This window comes from Thalassophryne amazonica, chromosome 11 (assembly GCF_902500255.1).
Source record: "Thalassophryne amazonica chromosome 11, fThaAma1.1, whole genome shotgun sequence".
Taxonomy (NCBI): Eukaryota; Metazoa; Chordata; class Actinopteri; order Batrachoidiformes; family Batrachoididae; genus Thalassophryne; species Thalassophryne amazonica.
In genome coordinates, this window is record NC_047113.1 from 91,170,399 (window position 1) to 91,197,996 (window position 27,598).

Below are 27,598 nucleotides of genomic sequence, written 5' to 3' on the forward strand. Positions count from 1 at the left end.
CCAAAACACATGCTATTTGTTGATTTCTAATTTGCTAAACTAATCCATGGACTTCATGTTCAACAATCAATCCAAGTCTGGGAACGTGCACTGGTGCAGCACTTCACTATGCTCATGAAACACAGAACCATCTTGGGTCCTGGATGCCAACATATAAATGGGAAAAGGGCGGGGTGGCATTTTGTTTAGAGGATGAAAGAAATTTCAGCTCCAATTTTCCAAAAGGTAACTGGGAGGCATGAGCCCAGATTTTATGTTTTCTTGCGTTAAACCTCTGTACGTCACCATGAAACTTACACAACAATGTTATGTTGTACAACGCTTCTCCAATCACAGCCACAGAAGCCTGTATCTCGCTCAGAATTATCATGCGTGTCTTGGCATCTTTCTTCATTCATCTCCTTGCGGTGTCACTCGGTTTTTGGAGAACTGCCTGCACCAGACAGATTTCCACACAATACCGTACCGTGTGTATTTCTTAACATTTGGTGAACATCATCATTTGGGATTGTCATGGATCAATACTAAGATCCAGGTTTTCAGTGGCTTCCAGTGCTCAGCCATCAGAAATACATCTGTACGTGGCGACCGTGTCAAACTTGTAGAGAGATTCACTCAGCAGGGTCAGTCACCTAAAGCTAGTACGAGGTCTGTCAATAAAGTATAGGTCCTTTTTATTTTTTTCAAAAACTATATGGATTTCATTCATATGTTTTTACGTCAGACATGCTTGAACCCTCGTGCGCATGCGTGAGTTTTTCCACGCCTGTCGGTGACGTCATTCGCCTTTGAGCACTCCTTGTGGGAGGAGTCGTCCAGCCCCTCGTCGGAATTCCTTTGTCTGAGAAGTTGCTGAGAGACTGGCGCTTTGTTTGATCAAAATTTTTTCTAAACCTGTGAGACACATCGAAGTGGACACGGTTCAAAAAATTAAGCTGGTTTTCGGTGAAAATTTTAACAGCTGAGAGATTTTGAGGTGATACTGTCGCTTTAAGGACTTCCCACGGTGCGAGACGTCGCACAGCGCTCTCAGGTGCCGTCGTCAGCCTGTTTCAAGCTGAAAACCTCCACATTTCAGGCTCTATTGATCCAGGACGTCGTGAGAGAACAGAGAAGTTTCAGAAGAAGTCGGTTTCAGCATTTTATCCGGCTATTCCACTGTTAAAGGAGATTTTTTTAATGCAAGACGTGCGGACGGATTGCAGCGTCAGCTCACAGCCGCTGCGACGCTCCGCCACAGGAAAAACACCTCCGTTGGAAGCCTTAAGGACAAGTTGGAACATGTCCAGCTGTTAAACAATTTCTCATATACTCACTCCACTGAAAGCCATCAAAAGCCGCCTGGATTTTACAAATGGTTATCAACACGGAGGTGTTTTCCTGTGCCGCCCCGATGCGCAGACCCGTCCACACGTCTTTCATTAAAAAAATCTCCTTTAACAGTGGAATATCCGGATAAAATGCTGAAACCGACTTCTTCTGAAACTTCTCTGTTCTCTCACGACATCCTGGATCAATAGAGCCTGAAATGTGGAGGTTTTCAGCTTGAAACGGGCTGACGACGGCGCCTGAGAGCGCTGCACGACGTCTCGCTCCGGGGGAAGTCCTTAAAGCGACAGTATCACCTGAAAATCTCTCATCAGCTGTTAAAATTTTCACCGAAAACCAGTTTAATTTTTCGAACCGTGTCCACTTCGATGTGTTTCACAGGTTTAGAAAAAATTTTGATCAAACAAAGCGCCAGTCTCTCAGCAACTTCGCAGACAAAGGAATTCCGACGAGGGGCTGGACGACTCCTCCCACAAGGAGTGCTCACAGGCGAATGACGTCACCGACAGGCGTGGAAAAACTCATGCATGCGCACGAGGGTTCAAGCATGTCTGATGTAAAAACATATGAATGAAATCCATATAGTTTTTGAAAAAAATAAAAAGGACCTATACTTTATTGACAGACCTCGTATTTCACTGGGCTGAGCTTGGAGAGTAGTTACACACAAATTTGTGACTAATTACATAAATTTGTGACAATTTTCTCCTGCAATTACACTGATTTGTATTTAAAATTTTGTCACACTCCAAGGGGTCACAGGGCAGTTCACGCCTGTCTCCTGCCCAGAATGTCAGATTGTCATTTTTTGTGTCCAGTCAGTCACAGTTTCATAGGTTGCCAAGCCCTCACAAAACTCTCACATTTCACACTTTTCTGACAAACAGAAACTAAATTTAGAAGAGTTTGAGACACACTATCTAAAATTTGTCACCTAAATTTTTTCAACATGTTTAAATATCCAGTGACACAAGAGCGAGGCCATGTGACTGACGCGAGGAAATTGAGAACCTGCGTGAACGTTTCAAGACATTTTGGAAAACCCCCTTAACAAAATGCTGTTTACAAATTTGCCGGCAGCAGTCACAGAGAGCAGATGCTTTATCGGCTGCACTGACAGTCAATGTCATGACAGTTTGGTGATGCTGTGCGTAGAGGTGTAACGACAGTCTTGCTCCACAATTACATCACGGTTCCCACTAATTATGTAGAAAGTAATCTGTGATGAGTGTTTTAACTTTACAGAATGAAATTATTCTGAAGTATAAATGATAAACCTTGATGTCATGTGTTTTCTGTTTGTATGTTTTATAAATCATTTGATTCATCTGCAAAAGATCATTATTTCTGGTTAACTTTCAAGGTATGAAACTAATTAAAAACAAAAACGGTACAGTTTAACACAATTCACGATGCATTGTTTGTTACACCCCATAGTGGTGCATTACTGTGCACAATCCAGCATGTAGGTGAATCAGTGGCTGGAAAAGACTTAAAGGCACAGGCACATTTCACCTTGGTGAGAGTTTAAAATTTAATACAGAGACGTCTTTTTTATGTTAAAAAAAAAAAAAGTGCGACACCTTGGGGGACCCAGTGTCGACAACTGAATGCCCCCCGCTTTCACTGCACATGTGTAATTTTGGAGCATCAGCAGCATTTCACAGATTATCGCCTCGTTTCTGCTTCAAACTGCTCTCCAGTCATCTATCTCAGCAACAGATATCTGAAGCTTTTGTACAACAATCATTTCCACATAAATTCAGCATTATGGATTTTGAATGTTGCTGTGATCACATTTTCGATGAGTTTAATGTGCACACATGCTCCTGTTTGTTTTCTTCCTGTGTTTGTGCTGGGTTCAGTTCCCTTTGAGACAGAAACAAAAAAAAAGGGAAATGTTCATTCTGATGTGTGGTTTTGAGCTCTGCTGTGTGTAAGACAAAGATTACTGTGCATGTAGTAAATAAAGGTCACTGACCTCCTGGAGTTTTAAAGGTGTGTTTGGTGGTTTGTAAAATTACCTTCATACGGATAAATCGAGTTATGAAGATCGCTGTTTTTCAAAGGTGATACGTAAGGTGGGCAAAATATTTAAAATACCTATAAGTACAAAGTTGAATACACAGAAAGTACGTTTTGCATAAGATATTTCTACAACAAAATGAAGCCTGGATCCAATAAACCTGCTCACACGTGGTACTAAAGAACTGAAACAGAGATTGCACTTTTTACTTACTCCCCGGGGACTGAAACACGTGTTTTATTTCGTTTCGTGATAAAGTTTCCAAAGAGCTGCAGGTGGAGCTGTAAGAAGTTTCGAGTTTCGTTTCCAGCTGCTGCTCTGCAGAAAGCCTGCTGTGGGCGGGGCAGATGCCGGAAGTGAAAATGAAATCCACCACAAAGATCGTCTGTGGTCAGACCACTGACTCGCTGTTCACTTTTGCGACAAGCGCACGTTAGCAATAACGTTAATTCTTACTTTAATCTTTATTTAACCAGGTTAGTCCCATTGAGATCGAGACCTATTTTGCAAGTGAGACCTGGACAACTATAAAGTTTCCAAGTCACCTAACCTGCATGTCTTTAAATGTGGAAACCCACACAAACACAGGGAGAACATGCAAACTCCAAACTGAAAAGAATCAAACCCATGACACTAATCCACCATGCTGCTCTTCACCAGTTTAAGCCAATACAAACGCATTCAATATTAATTCAAAGTCATTTCACTGACTGCATGTAAGATCAGACTTAAAGGGTTTGTTCTTAAAATGCAAATTAATTGTAGGTGTGAGGATCATCTTGTAAACCTGGTGAAAAAGAAGTCTGCAGGCTGCAGGGCTTGACAAATTGTGCTCCTTTTTTATGCTTGTTGAGATATTGAATCTTAAGTCTAGACTTAAAATGCATTTATTTTTTCTTACAATTAGTTGTACTCATGTATTTATGATTTGTGATCATGTAACTGAAATCATTATAGTGTATTGTCTTAAAGTTTCTTCTTTGCATTTCATAATTTGCCTCTGTATTTTTTTTTCTATAATAGGGCAGCGCAGTCTCGTTTGAACCCCTGCTTGATATTGCAGGTTTTGACCACATCTGGGGACAGCTGCCAGCTCTCACTAACAGGGCAGAGAATCCCGGGCAGAGTGTGGGAGTTTCAGCAAACACCATTCAGCCTGGCTTGGTAAACTTAAAAGCATACTCGCCGTCACCTAGCAGATGCGCCAGTTTAAAATGGTTTCCGCTGAAACGCCCATCCTCTGAATTGTTTGTGCTGACACTCCCACAGTCCACCCGGGGATTAGTTTCTCCCCACAAACAGCGTTCCTTCTTACAGAAAAATGGTCTACTGTTTGTTTTTGGCTGCAATCACCAAAGCAGTGGAGAAGGGAAGACGAGGCAAATGGGTGAGGTTGTATCGGTAAGTGTTAGCCTACACAGCTAACAAGAGTAGCTACGTTCTCTCACCTGCACAACTGCCTCGACATATTTGAGCTCAGGGTCATAAACAAATCACATGTCCACTTTGCACAGCATCATCACTTTTTCTTTGCATTTTCACCTTGTTTGTGTATAATTTGCCCAAAAACTCAGAAAAGTGCCGTGTTTCTGATGGGGACAGAGATGTAGAAAAATTGCGTCATATGCATTGTGTTTTACCCCTTTAGCACCCGCCCTCAAGTGAGACTGTGCTGCCTAATTATTGTAAAATTGTTGTACTAAATTTAATTTGTCAAAACAGCTTGTAATTATTTAAAATAACCCCAAAACATGATGATGACCTTTGGGGGAGCCCCATATGTGCTGCTTGGACAAGCTACAATTTTAGGGGCTATTCCTGAGGCTGCAACTGGGAAATTATGATCTCGGATTACAACTGGAATATGCCCCATTAGTCTGCAGGGTATACAAATTGGAAACAATCTATAATTGGAACACAATCCTAATCCTAAAACAATTAAAATTAATTCATTTGAAAGTTTTTTTTTTTTTTTTTGACACATTTGGACACTGAAAGTGCAGCACTCTTCCAGAAGTGGCGCAGGCACCCTGTGTGCAACACGTGCAGTTATTATGTAGCAATGCATTTTCAAAGGGCCAAACCAAAGTTCTTTACCACTTTTGAAACTGTCCCATAATCTCTCTGTAGCAAAGCGCAGTTACGTTTTCTATCCTGATTACATAACTCACTCTGTTCTGCAGATCCTGCTGACTGCTGTGGTACCAAGAAAATGGTTCAGAGTGAGCGCTCTTGAAGGCACAAGAAAGACTGGAGCGCGAGGAGGAGGCGAGAGCGGGAGGGGGATTTCCAGCGCGAGCCCCTTGATGTTTTGCTTTCGGTCTGAATGAAGAAATAAAAATAAAACGACGGAAACGCTTTTCTTTTTTAACTTAAAGCTCGAAGAAGTCGGTCTGAGCTGCGCCGCGATAGCCCCAGTGTCCAGGCCGCACAAAGTGAGCAGGTAATAAGAGTTTATTTCCGCATTTCAGCGCTGTTTGCGCACAGACTTCCGACAGGACGACATGACTGCTGCTCTGTAAGTGAAAGTAACTGCAGCTTTTCTTTACCCGCTCCGATTTATTTTCACTTTTGACTCTGTTGTTTTTGGCTCGGCTCACTGGCGCGCACGCTGTGGTTAATCGTTGTTTGTAAATCTGAAGTTTAATCTGTAATAAAGCCGTTACAACGGGAGTGACTGTAGGTATTGGTGTCTGGTTTGTGTGTCGGCTGAAGTTTGAGCAGGATCGAGTGTGTTTATTACATTTTTATGCCGAGAGAAGCTGCAGCTTTTTTATTTAATCTGATGTCTGTTGCAGATACTTTGAAAATTCGTTTCTGTGCACATATATAAACGTGACGTTAGACTTTGTGTTATTGACCGTTGTTTTTATTTATTTTTTATGTGTCACGTTTACCGGCTGCCGCTCGGCACTTCCGGTTGTGGAGGCACGTAACGTCCAGGTCAATAAAGTGACGACATGTGGAGTCTCACACGGACCCATATTTGGCCCTTTACTGTTTTTTTATTGTGCGTAAATGGCAGGTGAAAATTACTGTTGTTTTCAGATGAGTCTGTTCTGTTCTCCGAGTTGGAGACTGTGTCATCAGCTAGTACTCGTTTCAAAATGTAACTACCGTATTTTCCGGACTATAAAACCACTGTGTCCAAAATTAACCAAATGTTTAAGTATCATTACAACAGAGACTACAGATTTAACACAGACGAGCTGTTAGTGTCCACTATAATTTTATTGATTAGCCTTTAAATAGGGGACTCGTAATATGACATTGCCAGTATGATCAAACTTCATGTTGTCTGGAAAAAAATAATGAATAGTATCCCTGAAGGGAAAAAAATTCTCGACTGGCAGGGGTGCTGTTAGCCTGGTGGCCTATCAGTAGGGATGTGAATCGTACAACAACTCGCGATTCAATTCAATTCCGATTCTTGGGGTGACGATTTGATTCAGAATCGATTTTCAATTCAAAGAGCTCTGAGAAATAGTTATATTACTTTAAAAATGTTTATGTTTAAGAAAATGCAGCTTTACAAGGTTAATCAAGTGATTCTAAAGATGTAAATTTACTTATCTGCTTTGCTCGTTCAGAGTTGGCTGGCAGTTTAGCGAAGCGCTGGTCAGTAGTCGGCAGATACTGCTACTCCGCTCCTTTTAGCTACGGGTCATGGCGTAGCATGTGGGGTTGCGGATTTGAAGTGTGTTAGAAGTACTTGACTTTCATTTTGCAGATTTTGCACACTGCATAAGTCATGTCAAGCTCCTTCTTACGCAGCAAATAATAAAATCCAAAATGTGCGAATTGTTGAAGCACGTTGGACCCTCCCCTCGTGGGGACGCTGTAGTATGGAAGCCGTTGCCTGACAAACAGTACACGCAGCAAGTAAGCAAGAAAATGTTAAAAAAATGCTTTTTAAAAATCGATTCTTTGACATTTTGGATCGATTCAGAATCGTAATAAATAAGAATCGCGATTCAGATGTGAATAGATTTTTTTCTGGCACCCCTACCTATCAGGCTTATAATACTACAAGGGATACACTGCATGCACATTAACACAGTCAACCAACAGCAGACTAACCACAAAATGCTAAAATGTTCACTGGCAACCTGATCAAAAAACTGTTTATCTGCCTTTACAAAGCACTACTAGTTAGCCCGCCTTGTAACATTAAAAAAAATTAAATAAATGCTGTGACTACAATCACAAATTATTTTAACAACAACAAACAGCAAACTTATCATGTGTGGAGTAAAAAAAAAAGCACTCACCCTCAGTAACACATCACATCTGTTCAGTGTGCTGTCACAGATAAGGTTTTTTACATGAATGGTGTGTCTTCTTGTTTGTTGTTACTCTCATCAAAGTGAATTCTGTGATGCAATACTTGTAAAAATCAGACTCACCGATCAGTGAAGTTTATTTATCCTGGCGACAAAGTAAATTATCTATCTATCTATCTATCTGTCTGTCTGTCTGTCTGTCTGTGTATATATATTATACAAATAATGAATGTTTATGAGTTCAATGGTAGGAATATTTCATGAGGTGAAAGCTGGAACAAACCATTCAAAGAGGCGAAGCCTAGTTGAATGGTTTGTTCCAGCTTTCACCGAATTAAATATTCGTACCATTGAAAGAATGTAAAATCATTCATTATTTGTTTTATATAACGGCTAAAATAGATCATCGCCATTTGATATTTTATTAATTTATAAACAACAGAAATGGGACTTACATTTTGGTGTTCCACTGTGACGTTTAGTCCAATGATGCTCTGCACTGACTTCGGACTTCCATAAAAAAAAAGATTTTGTGTAGTTCCTCAGTCCAGCCAAAAATCACATCAGCGTTTCATGTTAGCAGCTAGCGAAGCCTAGTTGAATGGTTTGTTCAGCTTTCACCGAATTAAATATTCGTACCATTGAAAGAATGTAAAATCATTCATTATTTGTTTTATATAATGACTAAAATAAATCATTGCCATTTGATATTTTATTAATTTATAAACAACAGAAATGGGACTTACATTTTGGTGTTCCACTGTGACGTTTAGTCCAATGATGCTGTGCACTGACTTCGGACTTCCATTAAAAAAAAGATTTTGTGCAGTTCCTCAGTCCAGCCAAAAATCACATCAGCGTTTCATGTTAGCAGTTCTTCATGCATCCAGAGGGCTTACAGTGGAGTGGGTTTTTTTGTGTGTGTGTGTGTGTGTGTGTGTGTGTGTGTGTGTGTGTGTGTGGGTAGCAGCGTCAGGTAACTCAATTAAATCATCATGTCTCTGTCCCGTGCGCGCGCACACAACCGATTCGGTCCAGCTGTGTACCTCCTCAGTGCAGCAAAAAAAAAGTCATGTCAGAAATGAGTCCAGGTTTTCTTTCTCTTCCTGCTAACAGACAGCGCAGTGGATTTGTTTTGTGTGTGCGTGCACACGCACGTGTGGATAAATGGACTGCATTTATATAGCGCTTTTCCATCTGCATCAGACGCTCAAAGCACTTTACAATTATGCATCACATTCACCCCGATGTCAGGGTGCTGCCATACAAGGCGCTCACTACACACCGGGAGCAATAGGGGATTAAAGGCCTTGCCCAAGGGCCCTTAGTGATTTTCCAGTCAGGCGGGGATTTGAATCCATGATCTTCTGGACTCAAGCCCAACACCTTAACCACTAGACCATCATGCACGTGCGTGCACAAGCACGCATGGGCGCGCACATACTCATGCGCGAACATGTGTGTGCACAACGTGCACGAGCATGTGTGCACGCGTATGCGCGTACGTGCGCGTGCAGGAGGACGTGCTCACTTGTGCATGCATGATCACATGTGCGCGTGTGCCCGAGGACGTGCGCACTTGCATGTGCGTGTGCGCATGTGCACGTGAGAGTGCAATGGAACCAAATTTGCACTCTAAATGGAAACAAGCTGCACTCTGAATGCAATGCAACACAGATGGGATGAATTAATCCATGTCATGTGACATACAAAGCACCAATCAAATGACAAGAATCCACTCAGCCGTTGCAGCGGTTATACATTAGGGGTGTGTGAGATATATATGTATATACGAGGTCTGTTAGAAAACTATCCGACCTTTTTATTTTTTTTTAAAACTATATGGATTTGAATCATGTGCGCTTGCATCAGCCAAGCTTGAACCTTCGTGCGCATGCGTGAGTTTTTTCACGCCTGTCGGTTGCGTCATTCACCTGTGGGCAGGCTTTGAGTGAGCACTGGTCCACCCCTCTCGTCGGATTTTCATTGTCAGGGAAATGGCTGAGCGATTGGAGCAGCGCTGAATCAAATTTTTCCAGAAACTGTGAGAGACAGCCAGGTGGAAACCATTCGGAAGATTCAGACGGCTTTTGGTGGCTTTTCAGTTGAGTGAGTATCCGAGAAATTGTGTAACAGCTGGGCATGTCACAACTTGTCCTGTGAGACTTTCAACACGGACGTGCTTTTTGTTGTGCGCCATTGCGGCTTCCGGCCATTGCGCGAATTCCTCCGCACGTCTTTCATTACAAAATCTCCTGTAACAGTGAAATGTGCCGCAAAAGTGCTGATGCCCAACTCTTCTGCAATTTCTCTGGTAGTCAGACGACGTCCCGGATCAACACAGCGTTCACTTTGGAAGTGATCTGGTCGTTTCAGCCGGTTGATGGCCGCTCGGAGCGCCCTCTGCCACTGTGGGCTATCTTTAATCCGGTCGTAACGCTCCTTAATCTGTGTGACGCCCAGAGTATCCTCACCGAAAGCCGTCTGAACCTTCCGAATGGTTTCCACCTGGCTGTCTCTCACAGTTTCTGGAAAAATTTGATTCAGCGCTGCTCCAATCGCTCAGCCATTTCCTTGACAATGAAAATCCGCCGAGAGGGGTGGACCAGTGCTCACTCAAAGCCTGCCCACAGGCGAATGACACAACCGACAGGCGTGAAAAAACTCACGCATGCGCACGAAGGTTCAAGCTTGGCTGATGCAAGCGCACATGATTCAAATCCATATAGTTTTTTAAGAAAATAAAAAGGTCGGATAGTTTTCTAACAGACCTCGTGTGTATATCTCACACACCCCTAATGTACACTGACATGTAAACTTGAACCGTAGCAATTTTTGTAGTTTTGCCCACGCAGTCCACCACAGTGGAGTTGACATTAATCATTAAAGGTGTGTTTGTAGTGTAGACTTTGAGCTTTAATACAAGGACACACACACAAAACAAAAACGTTGCATTAACCATTTAGGAATAACAGCCATTTTTATAAACCATTCCTCTGTTTTGTGAGACCATATAAGCATGTACATGTATGACTTGACAAGCAGTTTCCTGACCAGGTTTGTCTTGTTCTCTTGTTATTCTGTGGCGCATTAGGCAGATAAAAGGTCTGGAGTTGATTCAGCGTGTTTATTGTGGCATTTCAAATGTTGGTGTAGAGAGGCGTAATGGCAAAAATGGTCACTGTCCAATGAGATTAGGACCGGACAAAATTTTCATCTTGAGGTGGTTGTTGGAGTGCTTCGCTGTGCAGGGGGAGTGTCAGGCTGATCAGGCCTCCTGGACTTTGATCCTACCAGGCTGAGAAGATCATAAGCCGGCTGTTAAAACAAGTGTGGTGGGGAATGTCAAAATTTAACTGTTTAATTTGTACCTGCTGTATTCTTTTTTTTTTTTGTCTTTTTTTCAAGCGTATTTAAAATTCAACTGCATAGATTTTTGATGGAATTTTGCATGGTCGTGACAATGGCAACCATGAAATGCCTGTTTTGTTTCTGACTGTTCTGAGTCTGTCAGATTTTGGATTCTAATATGTGGTGACGTTGCTGTTTGTGTCGCTGGACGCTATTTTAGTTCTGCCGTGAGCGTGCATGCAGGATGTCTTCATGACGCGTTTTTTTTACAGGCTGGACAAGCAGATGGATTTTTTTTTACATTGGAAAAAAGTCAGAATACATTATTTTCAGGAGATAATAGTTCTCTAACCGTGAGAGAACTTTGTGAGGAGCTCCGCAACACTGGCTGGCAATCGCATGTGACCCGTGAGTGGGGACTCCTTTGGTGGATCGGACTTTGGAAATCACAAGTGGATGACTGTTCAGGTTTTTTTCTTCTTCTCAGTGGAGCTGGTAGACTTTATTGTTATTTTACTTTGAGTGTCTGTCTTGACTAGGGGTGCCGGAAAAAATCGATTCACGTCCGAATCGCGATTCTTATTTATTACGATTCTGAATCGATCCAAAATGTCCAAGAATCGATTTTTAAAAAACATTTTTTAAAACATTTTCTTACTTACTTGCTGCGTGTACTGTTTGTCAGGCAACTGCTTCCGTACTACAGTGTCCCCGTGAGGGGAGGGTCCGGCATGCTTCAAACATTCGTGAGCTGTAGCTTAGCATGGCGGACGAAGAGCTAATTCAGCCAGCACCGTCTTTGCTGAAGGCAAATGTTTGAGCGCGTTTTGGATTTTATTATTTGCTTTGTAAGAAGGAGCTTAACATGATTTATGCAGTGTGCAAAATCTGCAAAATGAAAGTCAAGTACTTCGGAAACACTTCAACTCCGCAGGCCCACATGCTACGCTATGATCCGGAGCTAAAAGGAGCGGAGCAGCGGTCTCTGCCGACTACTGACCAGAGCTTCGCTAAACTGCCAGCCAACTCTGAACGAGCAAAGCAGATAAGTAAATTTACATCTAGAATCACTTGATTAACCTTGTAAAGCTGCATTTTCTTAAACATAAACATTTTTAAAGTAATATAACTATTTCTCAGAGCTCTTTGAATCAAAAATCGATTCTGAATCGAATCGTCACCCCAAGAATCGGAATGGAATTGAATCGTGAGTTGTTGTACGATTCACATCCCTAGTCTTGACATGAGATTGTTCTGTAACGGAGCAATGCAGCAGGGTTCTCCCCAGACAATGGAACAGCAGCGCCACGCTGTCATACTGCCATCTAGCGCCGCTATAGTGTAGTGTCATCTCATGATGTTTTAGTGGGAGACTTGGTGGGAATCTAACGGCACGCAAACCCGCTTTTGCGGGAAATTTCACATAAACAACTTCTTTATTTTATCCTGTTTATATCCAGATGACACAAACCACGACAAAACAAGCCTTACACAAATCCAGATCTCTGCATTTTTTGTTTCATCTTGGCGGGGATACAGCGCTCGCTGGGCCGTCTGAGGAGGAGGCACGCCGGCGCCAAGTGTCATGGAGGCAGGTGCACAGCCGACTCTATCAGTGCTGTCTGCTGTGGGATTGATCAGATCAGAGGCTAAGAACGATACTGCAGCCTCTGTGACAATGAACAGGGAGGGTTTTATGAAGAAAACAGCAGAACAGAATTCGAAATTCTTCATGTACTGAGACACACTTTGAGATTTTGGTGCTGGACAGCTGCATGTTTTGAAGCATGTCGCACTGAAATCATACCATTTCCGAGTGTTTCTGACAGGGCTTCTTAGAGGAAACTGCGCATTGAACGCTGCTAACGTTAAAAACGGAACCACAGATTAATTACAAAGTTTACATAAGTGTGATATCGTGTTATGATGACTCATTTTTTTAAGTGATATCTGTTCATTTTGATGCAGTCACAGTAAAAGCAGCCGCTTTCCACTTGCGCAAGTGCGGTGTGCGCTGCTCCGTTACAGAACAGTCTCACATCAAGACAGACTCTCAGAGTAAAATAAAAATAAACCCCACCAGCTCCACTGAGAAGAAAAAAAAACCTGAACCACTTGTCATCCACTTGTGATTTCCAAATTCCACTCCACCAAAGGAGTCCCCACGCACGGATCGCGCGTGATCGCCAGCCAGTGTTGGCGGCTGCCGATCCTCACAAAGTTCTCTCACGGTTAGATAGAAAGTCCATTATGTCCTGAAAATAACGTATTCCGACTTTTTCCCAATGTAAAAAAAAAAAAAAAAAATCCATCTGCGTGTCCAGCCTGTAAAGAAACCACATCATGAAGACATTACACTTGCACACTCACAGCGGGACTAAAATAATGTCCAGCGACACAAACAGCAGTGTCACCACATGTTAGAATCCAAAATCTGACAGACTGAAAATATTAAGATTTTAAGCCCTAGCCAGAATAATCGATAGAATACTCGATTACTAAAATAATCGATAGCTGCAGCTCTAGTTGACAGGCACATTCCTGACTGATCGGCGAGCTCCCTCTGGAATGCCCCTGTTGCCAGGAAACACAGCATGGGCAGCACCTGTGTGGGCATAGACAACCCCTGGCTCTTTGTGAAATTCTGCTGAAAGCTTGGATTTGATCTGTTTTGGTGAAAGAAAATCCTTCTCTGCTCTACTCCACTATAAAGCTAAGAGTAGTGATGCAAAATGCAAAGCTTGCACTGTGCGCAATTTCTCTAATCACAGCCACATAAGCCCATAACTTCTCCTGGGTTGTCTGGGTGTCTTGGTGGCTTTCCTCACTCTTCTCCTTCTTGCACAGTCACTGAGTTTTTGAGAACTGTCTACTCCATGCAGATTTACCATAAAGTGCCATACTGTTTGTATTTCTTTGTAATTAATGTAAATAAAGTCCGAAACATATTCAGCTTTACCATCAGAGAGCCTCATCCACAACTACCACAAAAGACTCCAAGTGTTATGTGTCGACGTGGGTTGAGGAGCGGACCTGCGTCTGACAGAACCCAGCGCTAAAAATAACCAGAAAGCGGTTCCAAAACAAAACAATTTATTTTTTTACCCTCTTTGGTGCATAACAATGTGTACAAACTAAACAGCATCTTTCTGGTGGAGTGACTTTTGGCACGCTCTCCAGCGCCCGTAAGGATCAAAGCCCGGCACTCCTGGACCCACCACCACCGCCAAACACCCCCCAGGTGGACATGACAAACTGACTCTCTGTGAAGCAAAGAAGAGGTGAGGTAAGTCAGCAGTTACAACAATATCTTTCAAAAGACACACGCTATCAGCAACACATTCAGGTCTGTATCTTTTTTAACTTTATGCAAATGAGCAGCTTCTCACAACAGGTGGAGGATCACTTATCCGCACGCCACAGCAGTGAGAAGCAAGCTGCACAATTCTCATCACAATTCAAGTATACTGTGTAACAAAACACCAAGTTACTATCAACAATTAGTCAAACACTTAATCACCTTTGATGTGTGCTGACAGCATGTGTCCTCACCCTTCCTTGCTTCACGGGCTCGATGTGTCAAACCCAGGCGCGGTCCTCAGCATCTCACAAACGAACATCACAAGGTCGAGTTCCCGGCAGTTCTGCTTGAATCACACATGCCTTAAATGCAGAACGCCATCCAATTATCTGCTTCAGCTGAAAGTCTTTAAGGTTGCATGTGAGCACCAGTCACAGGTGCTACACATGATGTTGATGAGGGTGAGGACTCTTCAGCCAGCACCTTCTCCACAGACAAATCAGCTCTCATGCCACCTGGAGAGCAAAGCAAAGAAAAGAACACCAAAATATCCAGCCACACCCCCCAACACACAACACCAAGCTGTCGTTGATGTTAAAGGGGCAATACACAGTATTAAGAACAGGGGTATGTAAACTTTGGATCAGGGTCATTTGGGTAGTTCTCTTGTCATTTTGATTTAAAAACAGGAAACAGTTGTTTGACAATAAATGGCTTCACCCAACCACTAACCATGATGGAAAAAACATTTTTGTGTTGTCATTCATATTCTCTTAAAAAATGGACAAAAAAAAGCAAAAATATAAGCAAAAAAATATCCAGCCACACCCCCCAACACACAACAGTACCCCCCCTTTAACGGGAAGCCTCCCGGCGACCGAACAGTCCACCACAGACAGTAGGACAGGGCACCGCAGCTGGAAGGCCGGCTGGCATCAACAAAAGCCCCAAAACATTCCCCAGTACAATCCAACACACAGGAAAAAACACAAAACCCACCCAAAACCTCCCCAGGGGACCGTCCCATCAAACCCCGGGAAGAAAAGAAAAACTCCCAAACGCAAAAACCCAACACAGCCCCACAAACACAATACAAACGTAATGCATAAAAGAAAAATAAACAACCCCCCCAGAATGACCTGCAGAGCCCCACCCCCCCCCCCCCCCCAGAAGGCCTTCATCACCAGTTCCAGGAGGAACAGCCAGAACCATAATCCCACAAAGGTCCCCAGGTGTACATGGAGCAAACGGTGCCCCCCAGAGGACCGTACCATCAACCCCAGGAGGTACCCTACCCACAACCCCGGAACCCCAGACCCGGTCACACTTGGCTAGTTGGCCCCAAGCCAATTCCCCCCCAGAGGACCGTCCCATCAACCCTGGAGGTGGAACCCGGAAGGAAACAGAACAAAATCAAAAGTCAACCCCTGGAGGACTACCAAAAACAACCCCGGGGGATATAAAACGACCGCAACCCTGTTACCTTCCCCGGCACCCCGAAAGACCCCAGGTCCCTCCCAGAGCCCCTCGGCGGCTCAATTTTGGCGAACGGCTCAAAACAGTAAGCCGGGGAAGGGAACAGGAAAAACTAACCCAGCCCCAACCCCAAAGCGCAGCGGAGAACCAGAAATACGTCCGGTGCCCCAACTCGACCATACCCCAGCCTCTCGAGAGGGGTGGAACTACCGAAATGGCGAACGGCAACAGATCGGCCCACCCCTCCGACTGAGGTATGTCTCCGCTGCACCACACCCCAGCAACACCAATGACGAACGGTACAAAGGCTCACCGAGGCTGGAGTGGAACCGGGCCCTAACCAAACCAAGAAAAACGCCCCTAACACCCTCCCCCCCTAGGTGCAGAGGTCTTCTGAGAACGCTCAGCGTGACCAACCTGCACCACCCCACAACCCACAAGACAAACGGTCTTGGGGCAAGTGAGGTTGGGGTTAGGGATGTAGGGAAATAAAAAACAACAAAATAAAACGACCCAACAACCCAAACAGAAAATACCTAAAAACACATAAAATTTAACAATGACGTGAGCCCAGGCGGACTTCTAACCGCCTAACAGTCACTCCACCAGATACGCCTCTGACTCCCCATACAATTATAACCCCTATTTAAAGAAAGCAAAACATTAACCCGAACTAGATTTTTTTTTCTTTTTTTTTTTGTGTGTGATTTTGCCTGTCCCAGAACACCTGGAGATACGTCACCATTATTTTTCTTGACGTTTATATGTCGGGGCAATACAGTAATCGCTGCTCGTCCGAGCTGCATGGGCTCGTCAACAGGAGGAGCCAGAGGTCCCGTCGGAGGAGCCTCAGTGGGGCGAAGAAGAGGTGGCCCAGATCTGTGTCGGGGAAAGCCCCGAGACGAAAAAACCCGCTCTAATGGGCGTCCTCTCTCGCGTCCACGCTCCTTCATCCGATCTTCTAGACGAATCACCAACGATATTAGCTCATCTAAATCGTTTGACTCATCACGGACTGCCAGCTCGTCTTTTAATGACTCATTTAACCCATCTACAAACATTCCTCGTAAAGCTGCGGCACTCCAGCCTAACTGAGCAGAAACCAGAGAACATTGCATCGCCGCACAGGGCTCCGGACGACAAACAATCGGTTCGGACGCTGAATCTCTGGGTGATGGAGTTATCTGCACTAGTATCGATGGTGCCGCAGCTGGAGCAGCAGGAAGCGGAATGGCTTGCGCTGCAAGCTCCGTAACACGGGCGTCTGTTTGTTTAATTTGGTTTGCGAGATGCTGTAATTGCTCCCATATTTTCTCCAAGTGTTCTTGAACTTTTTCGGCAAAAGGAACCGCCTCTGCCGCTGGGTTCATTATGGAATGGCCGGGAACTACTGTTATGTGTCGACGCGGGTTGAGGAGCGGACCTGCGTCTGACAGAACCCAGCGCTAAAAATAACCAGAAAGCGGTTCCAAAACAAAACAATTTATTTTTTTTACCCTCTTTGGTGCATAACAATATGTACAAACTAAACAGCGTCTTTCTGGTGGAGTGACTGTTGGCACGCTCTCCAGCGCCCGTAAGGCTCAAAGCCTGGCGCTCCTGGACCCACTACCACCGCCAAACACCCCCCAGCTGGACACGACAAACTGACTCTCTGTGAAGCAAAGAAGAGGTGAGGTAAGTCAGCAGTTACAACAATATCTTTCAAAAGACACACGCTATCAGCAACACATTCAGGTCTGTATCTTTTTTAACTTTATGCAAATGAGCAGCTTCTCACAACAGGTAGAGGATCACTTATCCGCACGCCACAGCAGTGAGAAGCGAGCTGCACAATTCTCATCACAATTCAAGTATACTGTGTAACAAAACACCAAGTTACTATCAACAATTAGTCAAACACTTAATCACCTTTGATGTGTGCTGACAGCATGTGTCCTCACCCTTCCTTGCTTCACGGGCTCGATGTGTCAAACCCAGGCGCGGTCCTCAGCGTCTCACAAACGAACATCACAAGGTCGAGTTCCCGGCAGTTCTGCTTGAATCACACATGCCTTAAATGCAGAACGCCATCCAATTATCTGCTTCAGCTGAAAGTCTTTAAGGTTGCATGTGAGCACCAGTCACAGGTGCTACACATGATGTTGATGAGGGTGAGGACTCTTCAGCCAGCACCTTCTCCACAGACAAATCAGCTCTCATGCCACCTGGAGAGCAAAGCAAAGAAAAGAACACCAAAATATCCAGCCACACCCCCCAACACACAACACCAAGCTGTCGTTGATGTTAAAGGGGCAATACACAGTATTAAGAACAGGGGTATGTAAACTTTGGATCAGGGTCATTTGGGTAGTTCTCTTGTCATTTTGATTTAAAAACAGGAAACAGTTGTTTGACAATAAATGGCTTCACCCAACCACTAACCATGATGGAAAAAACGTTTTTGTGTTGTCATTCATATTCTCTTAAAAATTGCCAAAAAAAAGCAAAAATTCTGCCAGGGTATGTAAACTTTTGAGCACAACTGTATGTAAGAGATTAGTTACAGCCAGGAGGCACTGAATGATCTACAGGAATCCCCGGCACCAATTATTTCCTTGATTAAACACCTGACCTTGAATCTAGACCTGCCTTATTTAATGACGGGTCAAAACTTCATCTGAAGAAAATAAACATCTGGCTTAAATAAGCACCAGGCATTATGTGTATTAAAAAGGATTACATTTAGTTGAGATGCTCTTTTTACTAAGTCCAATGTGGAGTGGTATCTTAAAATCCTAAAGCCTGGTTTATGCTTCTGCAACTACATAATTCCATGGCCATGCATGACCTGTGTGCATGACCCAAAATTTTACCTTGGAAAAAAATTTTCAAGGTCAAAGTCTTGTTAGAAGTGGCCTTTCATAAGCTAAATTAGTTGTGATCAAATGTTAGGAGTATGTTTTTAGTTCAAGCACTTGACTCAAAGGAGTTTTTTTGTGTTATCAATGTTTTTTTCAACTTTTTCGGTTTCTGAATTCGTTTTCATTTTCAGATAATTTTGACAGAGCACTGATTGTCTTTGCTGTGCACAGTTTGTCATTGCTTTTAGGCACTTGGTTTCCGACTGATAACTAGAAGATAGACAAATCATAAAATTGGAACCTCCATCCAATTTTGGTGGTGTAGGTAAATCCATAACAGAAAAATGAGAGTGGTGGAGGTAGTTTTGATTGAGACATAATGCAAAATGTACACCAAATGGGCTTTTCAATATTAAATTCAAATGTCCACAAAATCCACAATCCGGATTAGGTCCGGATCAAACTCCTCCAGCTTTGTTGGCAGAGGTAATAATCTGTTGGTTTAACAGCCAGTTAATAATCTATCAATATCTTACAAATGAGTGACTATGAAACTATAATCATTTGCACTTCATGTTAATGTTTTTTGTCTTGGAGAACTGGAATGTCCTGTGTACATTTGTTTGAGATACTGTATTAAGAATTCTGAGTTTCGTTCAAATCTCTGCCTCACAGCAGTCATTGTATATGTACAACCCCTGGCAAAAATTATGGAATCACCGGCCTCGGAGGATGTTCATTCAGTTGTTTAATTTTGTAGAAAAAAAGCAGATCACAGACATGACACAAAACTAAAGTCATTTCAAATGGCAACTTTCTGGCTTTAAGAAACACTATAAGAAATCAAGAAAAAAGATTGTGGCAGTCAGTAACTGTTACTTTTTTAGACCAAGCAGAGGAAAAAAATATGGAATCACTCAATTCTGAGGAATAAATTATGGAATCACCCTGTAAATTTTCATCCCCAAAACTAACACCTGCATCAAATCACATCTGCTCGTTGATATTGACCCTATGCCATGACATTGACCTTATGTGTCTTTTTGCAAGGAATGTTTTCACAGTTTTTGCTCTATGGCAAGATGCATTATCATCTTGAAAAATGATTTCATCATCCCCAAACATCCTTTCAATTGTCCAAAATATCAACGTAAACTTGTGCATTTATTGATGATGTAATGACAGCCATCTCCCCAGTGCCTTTACCTGACATGCAGCCCCATATCATCAATGACTGTGGAAATTTACATGTTCTTTTCAGGCAGTCATCTTTATAAATCTCATTGGAACGGCACCAAACAAAAGTTCCAGCATCATCACCTTGCCCAATGCAGATTCGAGATTCATCACTGAATATGACTTTCATCCAGTCATCCACAGTCCACGATTGCTTTTCCTTAGCCCATTGTAACCTTGTTTTTTTCTGTTTAGGTGTTAATGATGGCTTTCGTTTAGCTTTTCTGTATGTAAATCCCATTTCCTTTAGGCGGTTTCTTATAGTTCGGTGACAGACGTTGACTCCAGTTTCCTCCCATTCGTTCCTCATTTGTTTTGTTGTGAATTTTTCGATTTTTGAGACATATTGCTTTAAGTTTTCTGTCTTGACGCTTTGATGTCTTCCTTGGTCTACCAGTATGTTTGCCTTTAACAACCTTCCCATGTTGTTAATATTTGGTCCAGAGTTTAGACACAGCTGACTTAACAACCAACATCTTTTGCAACATTGCGTGATGATTTACCCTCTTTTAAGAGTTTGATAATCCTCTCCTTTGTTTCAATTGACATCTCTCGTGTTGGAGCCATGATTCATGTCAGTCCACTTGGTGCAACAGCTCTCCAAGGTGTGATCACTCCTTTTTAGATGCAGACTAACGAGCAGATCTGATTTGATGCAGGTGTTAGTTTTGGGGATGAAAATTTACAGGGTGATTCCATAATTTATTCCTCAGAATTGAGTGATTCCATATTTTTTCCTCTGCTTGGTCTAAAAAAGTAACCGTTACTGACTGCCACAATCTTTTTTTCTGATTTCTTATAGTGTTCTTAAAGCCAGAAAGTTGCCATTTGAAATGACTTTAGTTTTGTGTCATGTCTGTGATCTGCTTTTTTTCTACAAATTAAACAACTGAATGAACATCCCCTGAGGCCGGTGATTCCATCATTTTTGCCAGGGGTTGTAGATGTTACTTTCAGGACTGAAGTTGTTCTGTGTTTACAGGCCACAATGCCGATTGAGAGAATGAGGATGCGGCCGTGGCTGGAGGAACAGATCAACTCGAGTCAGATTCCGGGACTCAAATGGGTCAACAGAGTGAGTGTGCAGTCGCGCTCACAAATACACACTACTAGTTTAAGGGTTGGTTAAGCATAATGTGATGCAATTCATTCATTCATTTTCTGAACCTCGTGACATAGGGGTGGTGGCTGGAGCCTTTCCTAGAGGTCATTAGGTGATGTACACCCTAGACAGGCCACCACTCTGTCACAGGACCATGTGATGATCCATGTACATTCTCTTCATTGCTGACTGCGAAGGTGTGTGGGTATATGCATTTGTGTTTGTGTGGTGGGGCTGGGCAGTGACAGTGCCTCCAGAAAGTATTCACACTACTGCAGCTTTTCCACTTTTTTTTAATATAGCTGTATTCCAAAATGGCTGAAATTAGCTTTTTTTTCCTCAAAATTTTACACACAATACCCGTTAATGACAATAAGAAAAAGGTGTGTTTTTTTTAAGATTTTTGCAAATTTCGTAAACAAAAATAGAAATCACATGTACGTAAGTATTCACAGCCTTTGCCATGAAGCTCAAAATTGAGCTCAGGTGCCTCCTGTTTCCACTGAGCATCCTTGAGATGTTGCTACAGCTTAATTGGAGTTCACCTGGTGTAAATTCAGGTGATTGGACATGATTTGGAAAGACTCACACCTGTCTACATATAAGGTCCCACAGTTGACAGTGCATGTCAGAGCACAAACCGAGCATGAAGTCAAAGGAATTATCTGTAGACCTCTAAAAGAGAATTGTCTCAAGGCACAAATCTGGGGAAGGATACCGAAACATTTCTTCTGCTTTGAAGGTCCCAATGAGCACAGTGGCCTCCATCATCTGTAAATGGAAGAAGTTTGGATCCACCAGGACTCTTCTTAGAATGTGCCACCCGTCTTAACTGAGCGATCGGGGAGAAGGGCCTTAGTCAAGGACGTGACAAAGAACCTGATGGTCACCCTGTCAGAGCTCCAGCATTCCTCTGTGGAGAGAGGAGAACCTTCCAGAAGGACAACCATCTCTGCAGCAATCCACTAATCAGGCCTGTATGGTAGAGTGGCCAGACGAAAGCCACTCCTTAGTAAAAGTCACATGGTAGCCCGTTTGCCAAAAGGCAGCTGAAGGACTCTCACGTCATGAGAAACAGAATTCTCTGGACTGATGAGAGAAAGATTGAACTCTTTGGTGTGAATGCCAGGCGTCATGTTTGGAGGAAACCAGGCATCATCCCTACAGTGAAGCATGGTGGTGACAGCATCAAGCTGTGGGGATGTTTTTCAGTGACAGGAACTGGGTGACTAGTCAGAATTGAGGGAAAGATTAATGCAGCAATGTACAGAGACATCCTGGGTGAAAACCTGCTCCAGAGCGCTCTTGACCTCAAACTTGGGCGACAGTTCATCTTTCAGCAGGACAATGACCCTAAGCACACAGCCAAAATATCAAAGGAGTGGCTTCAGGACAACTCTGTGAATGTCCTTGAGTGGCCCAGGCAGAGCCCAGACCTGAATCTGATCGAACATCTCTGGAGAGATCTGAAAATGACTGTATACCAATGCTCGCCATCCGATCTGATAGAGGTTGAGAGGTGCAGCAAAGATGAATGGGCAAAACTGCCTAAAGATAGGTGCCCCAAGCTTGTGGCATCATATTCAAGAAGACCTGGGGCTGTAAATGCTACCAAAAGTGCATCAACAAAGTATTGAGCAAAAGGTGCAGTTGACATGTCGCAAGTTATTTAATGTTCCAGTTGGCAACACAAAGTATTCATGATTGTAAGTCTATCTGCCCACATGCGGTAATAATTACTGGTCCCTGATGTATTTTATCGCTGTCTCCGTGTTTGTCAGTGATGAAAGTTTTCTGGAAATTCATGGAAATACGGGTTTTTACTTATGTGGTGAACATTTCCGAGACTGAAGGAACAAATCCGAGACTGAAGGTTGATGTTACGTGGTGTTGGTTCTCCACACAGCAGCGAATGAGAGACATGTTACAGATTTTACTGTGAACTCCGCGTCCTGCTGAAATGACAAAGGAAATGGATGAAATGTTCTGTGGGAGACTAAAATTCATGAAGAATAAATTCAAATGGGGCTGTTTTGACCAAAAGATCAAAACGCTGACCTGACTTATTAATCATTTATTTTTGCGTAAACATTAACACTCATGGTAAATCTTTAATTTTATTCAATCATATTTTTGACGGAATTCTTTGTCAGTCGATGTTATTCAAATTATTTCACACAAATCAAACTCTGTCTTTGGGATGACTTTACTTCAAACGGTCTCCAGGCAAACGTGATATGTTAGCCTGTGAAATCTGCATTATATGGTTTCTTTTGTTACATGCTTGTGAAATATTAATGTGAATTAAAATATGATAAATATTTCACATGCTCATAGAAATCAGATATTGATGTGAAAAACATTTGTGCATCGTTTTGCACAACACATAAGTTATGACTATCCCAGAAATGCTGATGTCAGCACTGGATGGAAAAATCCATTATTATAGGAGTAAATAAAAATCTAATTTAACCACAAATCGGTGTTCCTGAGAAGTAAAAGTTATAAAAGCATAAATTGCTGAAGTCAAATGCTTAGATATATGTAGAGAGAGAAGAGTAACAGTCCAATGGAAATATGTGGTCATATCAAATTGTAACATCACCGTATTCTAATCCATGTGACAGCCTGTGCATTATAATTTTGTCATCTTGCCAATATGGGAAAATAGTCTTTTCATACAACTTGTATCATGACGATACAAGTTGTGTGAAAAGACACTTCTCTGGGGTGGAAAAATTGACCTAACCCATCAAAAAATTTAATTTTTTGGAGATTTTTTTATTGGGTTTTTTTTTTTTTTTTGGTGAGTAAATAGACCTGAAAATGCACCAGAATGCATCTGAGATTTAAAAATTTTCTCGGGGAGAACCCCCAGACCCTTTGCCAGGGGCTTAGGGCCTTCAGCCCTGGCCAAAAACTTTCAGTTTTTTTTTTTTTCCTATGGCCCTGGTTTGTGATGCGTTGAGTGTTCCTGGAAAAAAAGTGAAAATTAAAAACTGAAACGCTCAGTCTGTGAGTCATAACCACAAGATTAATGATCAAAAAGCAGAAGAATGAGCGACGGACATCACCCTGCTGGGAGGACTTTTTTTTTCAGCAGCTGTTTTCAGTGAGGCCGAACAGAGCTGTGGCTCATCCTGCCAGAGAGTCACACCAGTCGGTGAGGCAGAGCACCAGTAGCCCATGTTATCGAGCAGACACACTCAGTCTAAGTTTCTTCATTTTTGGATATACAACCCCTGGCAAAAATTATGGAATCACCGGCCTCAGAGGATGTTCATTCAGTTGTTTAATTTTGTAGAAAAAAGGCAGATCACAGACATGACACAAAACTAAAGTCATTTCAAATGGCAACTTTCTGGCTTTAAGAAACACTATAAGAAATCAAGAAAAAAGATTGTGGCAGTCAGTAATGGTTACTTTTTTAGACCAAGCAGAGGAAAAAATTATGGAATCACCCTGTAAATTTTCATCCCCAAAACTAACACCTGCATCATATCAGATCTGCTCGTTAGTCTGCATCTAAAAAGGAGTGAACACACCTTGGAGAGCTGTTGCACCAAGTGGACTGACATGAATCATGGCTCCAACACGAGATATGTCAATTGAAACAAAGGAGAGGATTATCAAACTCTTAAAAGAGAGTAATCATCATGCAATGTTGCAAAAGATGTTGGTTGTTCACAGTCAGCTGTGTCTAAACTCTGGACCAAATACAAACAACATGAGAAGGTTGTTAAAGGCAAACATACTGGTAGACCAAGGAAGACATCAAAGCGTCAAGACAGAAAACCTAAAGCAATATGTCTCAAAAATCGAAAAATGCATAACAAAACAAATGAGGAACGAATGGGAGGAAACTGGAGTCAACGTCTGTGACCGAACTGTAAGAAACCGCCTAATGGAAATGGGATTTACATACAGAAAAGCTAAACGAAAGCCATCATTAACACCTAAACAGAAAAAAACAAGGTTACAATGGGCTAAGGAAAAGCAATCGTGGACTGTGGATTACTGGATGAAAGTCATATTCAGTGATGAATTGGGCAAGGTGATGATGCTGGAACTTTTGTTTGGTGCCGTTCCAATGAGATTTATAAAGATGACTGCCTGAAGAGAACATGTAAATTTCCACAGTCATTGATGATATGGGGCTGCATGTCAGGTAAAGGCACTGGGGAGATGGCTGTCATTACATCATCAATAAATGCACAAGTTTACGTTGATATTTTGGACAATTGAAAGGATGTTTGGGGATGATGAAATCATTTTTCAAGATGATAATGCATCTTGCCATAGAGCAAAAACTGCGAAAACATTCCTTGCAAAAAGACGCGTAGGGTCAATGTCATGGCACAGGGTCAATGTCAACGAGCAGATCTGATTTGATGCAGGTGTTAGTTTTGAGGATGAAAATTTACAGGGTGATTCCATAATTTTTTTCCTCAGAATTGAGTGATTCCATATTTTTTTCCTCTGCTTGGTCTAAAAAAGTAATCATTACTGACTGCCACAATCTTTTTTCTTGATTTTTTATAGTGTTTCTTAAAGCCAGAAAGTTGCCATTTGAAATGACTTTAGTTTTGTGTCATGTCTGTGATCTGCTTTTTTCCTACAAAATTAAACAACTGAATGAACATCCTCCGAGGCCGGTGATTCCATAATTTTTGCCAGGGGTTGTATATACACAACAGAGCTTCTGCATATTTGTCTGAGGTGAGTGATTAAAAATAATACGTAATGTTACTGCACCACTGAAGTTGTATCAATGAACATTAGCCTTTAGTCTTTAGCAGCAGGATGTTGAATCAGTCACTGTCAAGCTGAGTGAACGTTTTAGATTTGTAAATTGTTCGAACTGTTTTTATCAAATAAAGCTACAGTTTTTTTTAATGATTTCTGCTGACTGTAAGAAAAGTCTCAACTTTAAGTAACTTAGATTTTTTTTATTATTATTTTAACTATTTAGTAAACAGACAAAGAAAATAGCACAGTACTGTTTCGTGTTTCTTTATATTTTAAGAAATATATTTTTTCACTTGTCCCACATCAGGAACATTTCAACATTTGCTATGCAGAGAACATTGTGAATACAGATGCACCACAAAAACCTCCAGTGCTGAAGCTGAACACCAAAATTTGATATCCAGAAGATAGAAGAGAACATCGCTGCTCTTCAAAATGTGAGGAAAGTGTCTCAAAAAACTCCACCAAGAGGTCGAAGCTGCAGAGGAGATCATCTTGTTAAATGCCCTGAGAGTGCAGCTCACCTGTCCTCTCTGAAAACTCACATCTGTTGCTACACTTCTAAATAAAGCAAAGGCTCTTTAAAGAGCAAATATGTTATTATTTGGAAGAGCTGTTCCCTTTAATATTTTAACATTAAATTAATGAATCATTAAACAGAATCAGAATCAAATTTATTGCCAAGTAAGTTTGCACATTCAAGGAATTTGATCTGGTGTTATTGGTGCATAAACAATATGAACATAAAACACTCTGATAAGAAGTAAAAAGAGTCAAATAGACAAAACTGTATTCACTGTTATATAAATAAACCGCAATGAAATGGGACAGTGCAAAAACAGGTGATTGGAGTACAGATATACAGTACAGTGGAACCTCTGTTTTCGAATGGCTCTCTTTATGCATAAATTGGTTCATAAACATATTTTTGGAATGAAAAATACATCACTTCTCGAACAAAGTCTTTGTGCATGAACACCTCCATTGCAGTAGGTGGCAGTAATGTACCGTGCTGAGTTGCAGTCTGCCTTTCTGTGTTTAATAAGTCATATTTTTTGGGGACTGTGTGGTGGCTCTCCTTACGGTTTACTTTGTTGTGGACATTAAAAGTTATGAGCTGCGTATTTTTTTTTTCTAGTAATCATTCATTAAATGGAGCTAATGGGTGAGGCTACCAAAAGCTGCGACAAGTGCTAATGCTCTTAGCGTACAGCATTAAATCCGACCAGAGTTTCACTGCAACAGAGGCGTCTGATTGGTTAGGACGTTGGGAGTATTTTATGACAGACACCTGGAATAATCTGGCTTGTGCAGTGAAACATCCTAACGGAGTACTGCAAAGGGAAGCCCAGAAGCTCAATTTCCCTGACACAGTCTTCCCAAGAGATTAGTAAAGTTCTATCTAATATAATTAGATGATCAGTTACCTGATGTTCTTATGGTCTCTTCTGTACTGGTAAGGTTCAGGTAAGGTACAGCTGTACCGTATTTTGTATAAGATACTATGCATATTCTTTGTATTTTATCTGACTTTTATGCATGAAATGCTTTTAAAAAGGTAAAAACACAATATTCTTTTTGGGACCAGGAACAGATTAATCCATTTACATTGTTTCTTATGGGAAAATTGGTTTCGGATTAAGAACAACATTTAGGAACCAATTAAGTTCTAAAACTGAGGTTCCACTGTACCTTTCAGTGTAGGGATGACCAGTCTGTGCTTTATGGTAGTGGGGGAGGGAGGCAGAGTAAGTGGGGGGTCTTTGGCATTATTTACAGTGCCTTGTAAAAGTATTAGGCCCCTTGGTATTTCACACAATACAGAATACAGAAAGTAAATCAGGCTTCTCAATATAAAAAACCTAAAATCATCTTCCTTAAACTCAAAGCAAATCTATACAA

The 27,598-nt window shown here is 42.0% G+C and overlaps 1 protein-coding gene across 3 annotated transcripts in view; it reads left to right on the plus strand.

Moving 5' to 3' along the window:
* The first annotated feature begins 5,593 nt into the window (after window positions 1–5,593).
* irf2 (interferon regulatory factor 2) overlaps window positions 5,594–27,598 on the plus strand; it is a 48,647-nt gene continuing 26,642 nt past the window's right edge. For 2 of the 3 annotated variants that reach the window (XR_004563851.1, XM_034182348.1), the window contains exons 1-2: window positions 5,594–5,798; window positions 20,828–20,920. Coding sequence is in view for 2 of the 3 variants with exons in the window: in XM_034182348.1 (XP_034038239.1) it covers window positions 20,834–20,920 (87 nt within the window). In the remaining variant the exon portion in view is untranslated. Of the gene's footprint in view, window positions 5,799–5,818; window positions 5,874–20,827; window positions 20,921–27,598 lie in introns of those variants that run through there. The other variant, XM_034182349.1, reaches the window with a different exon arrangement.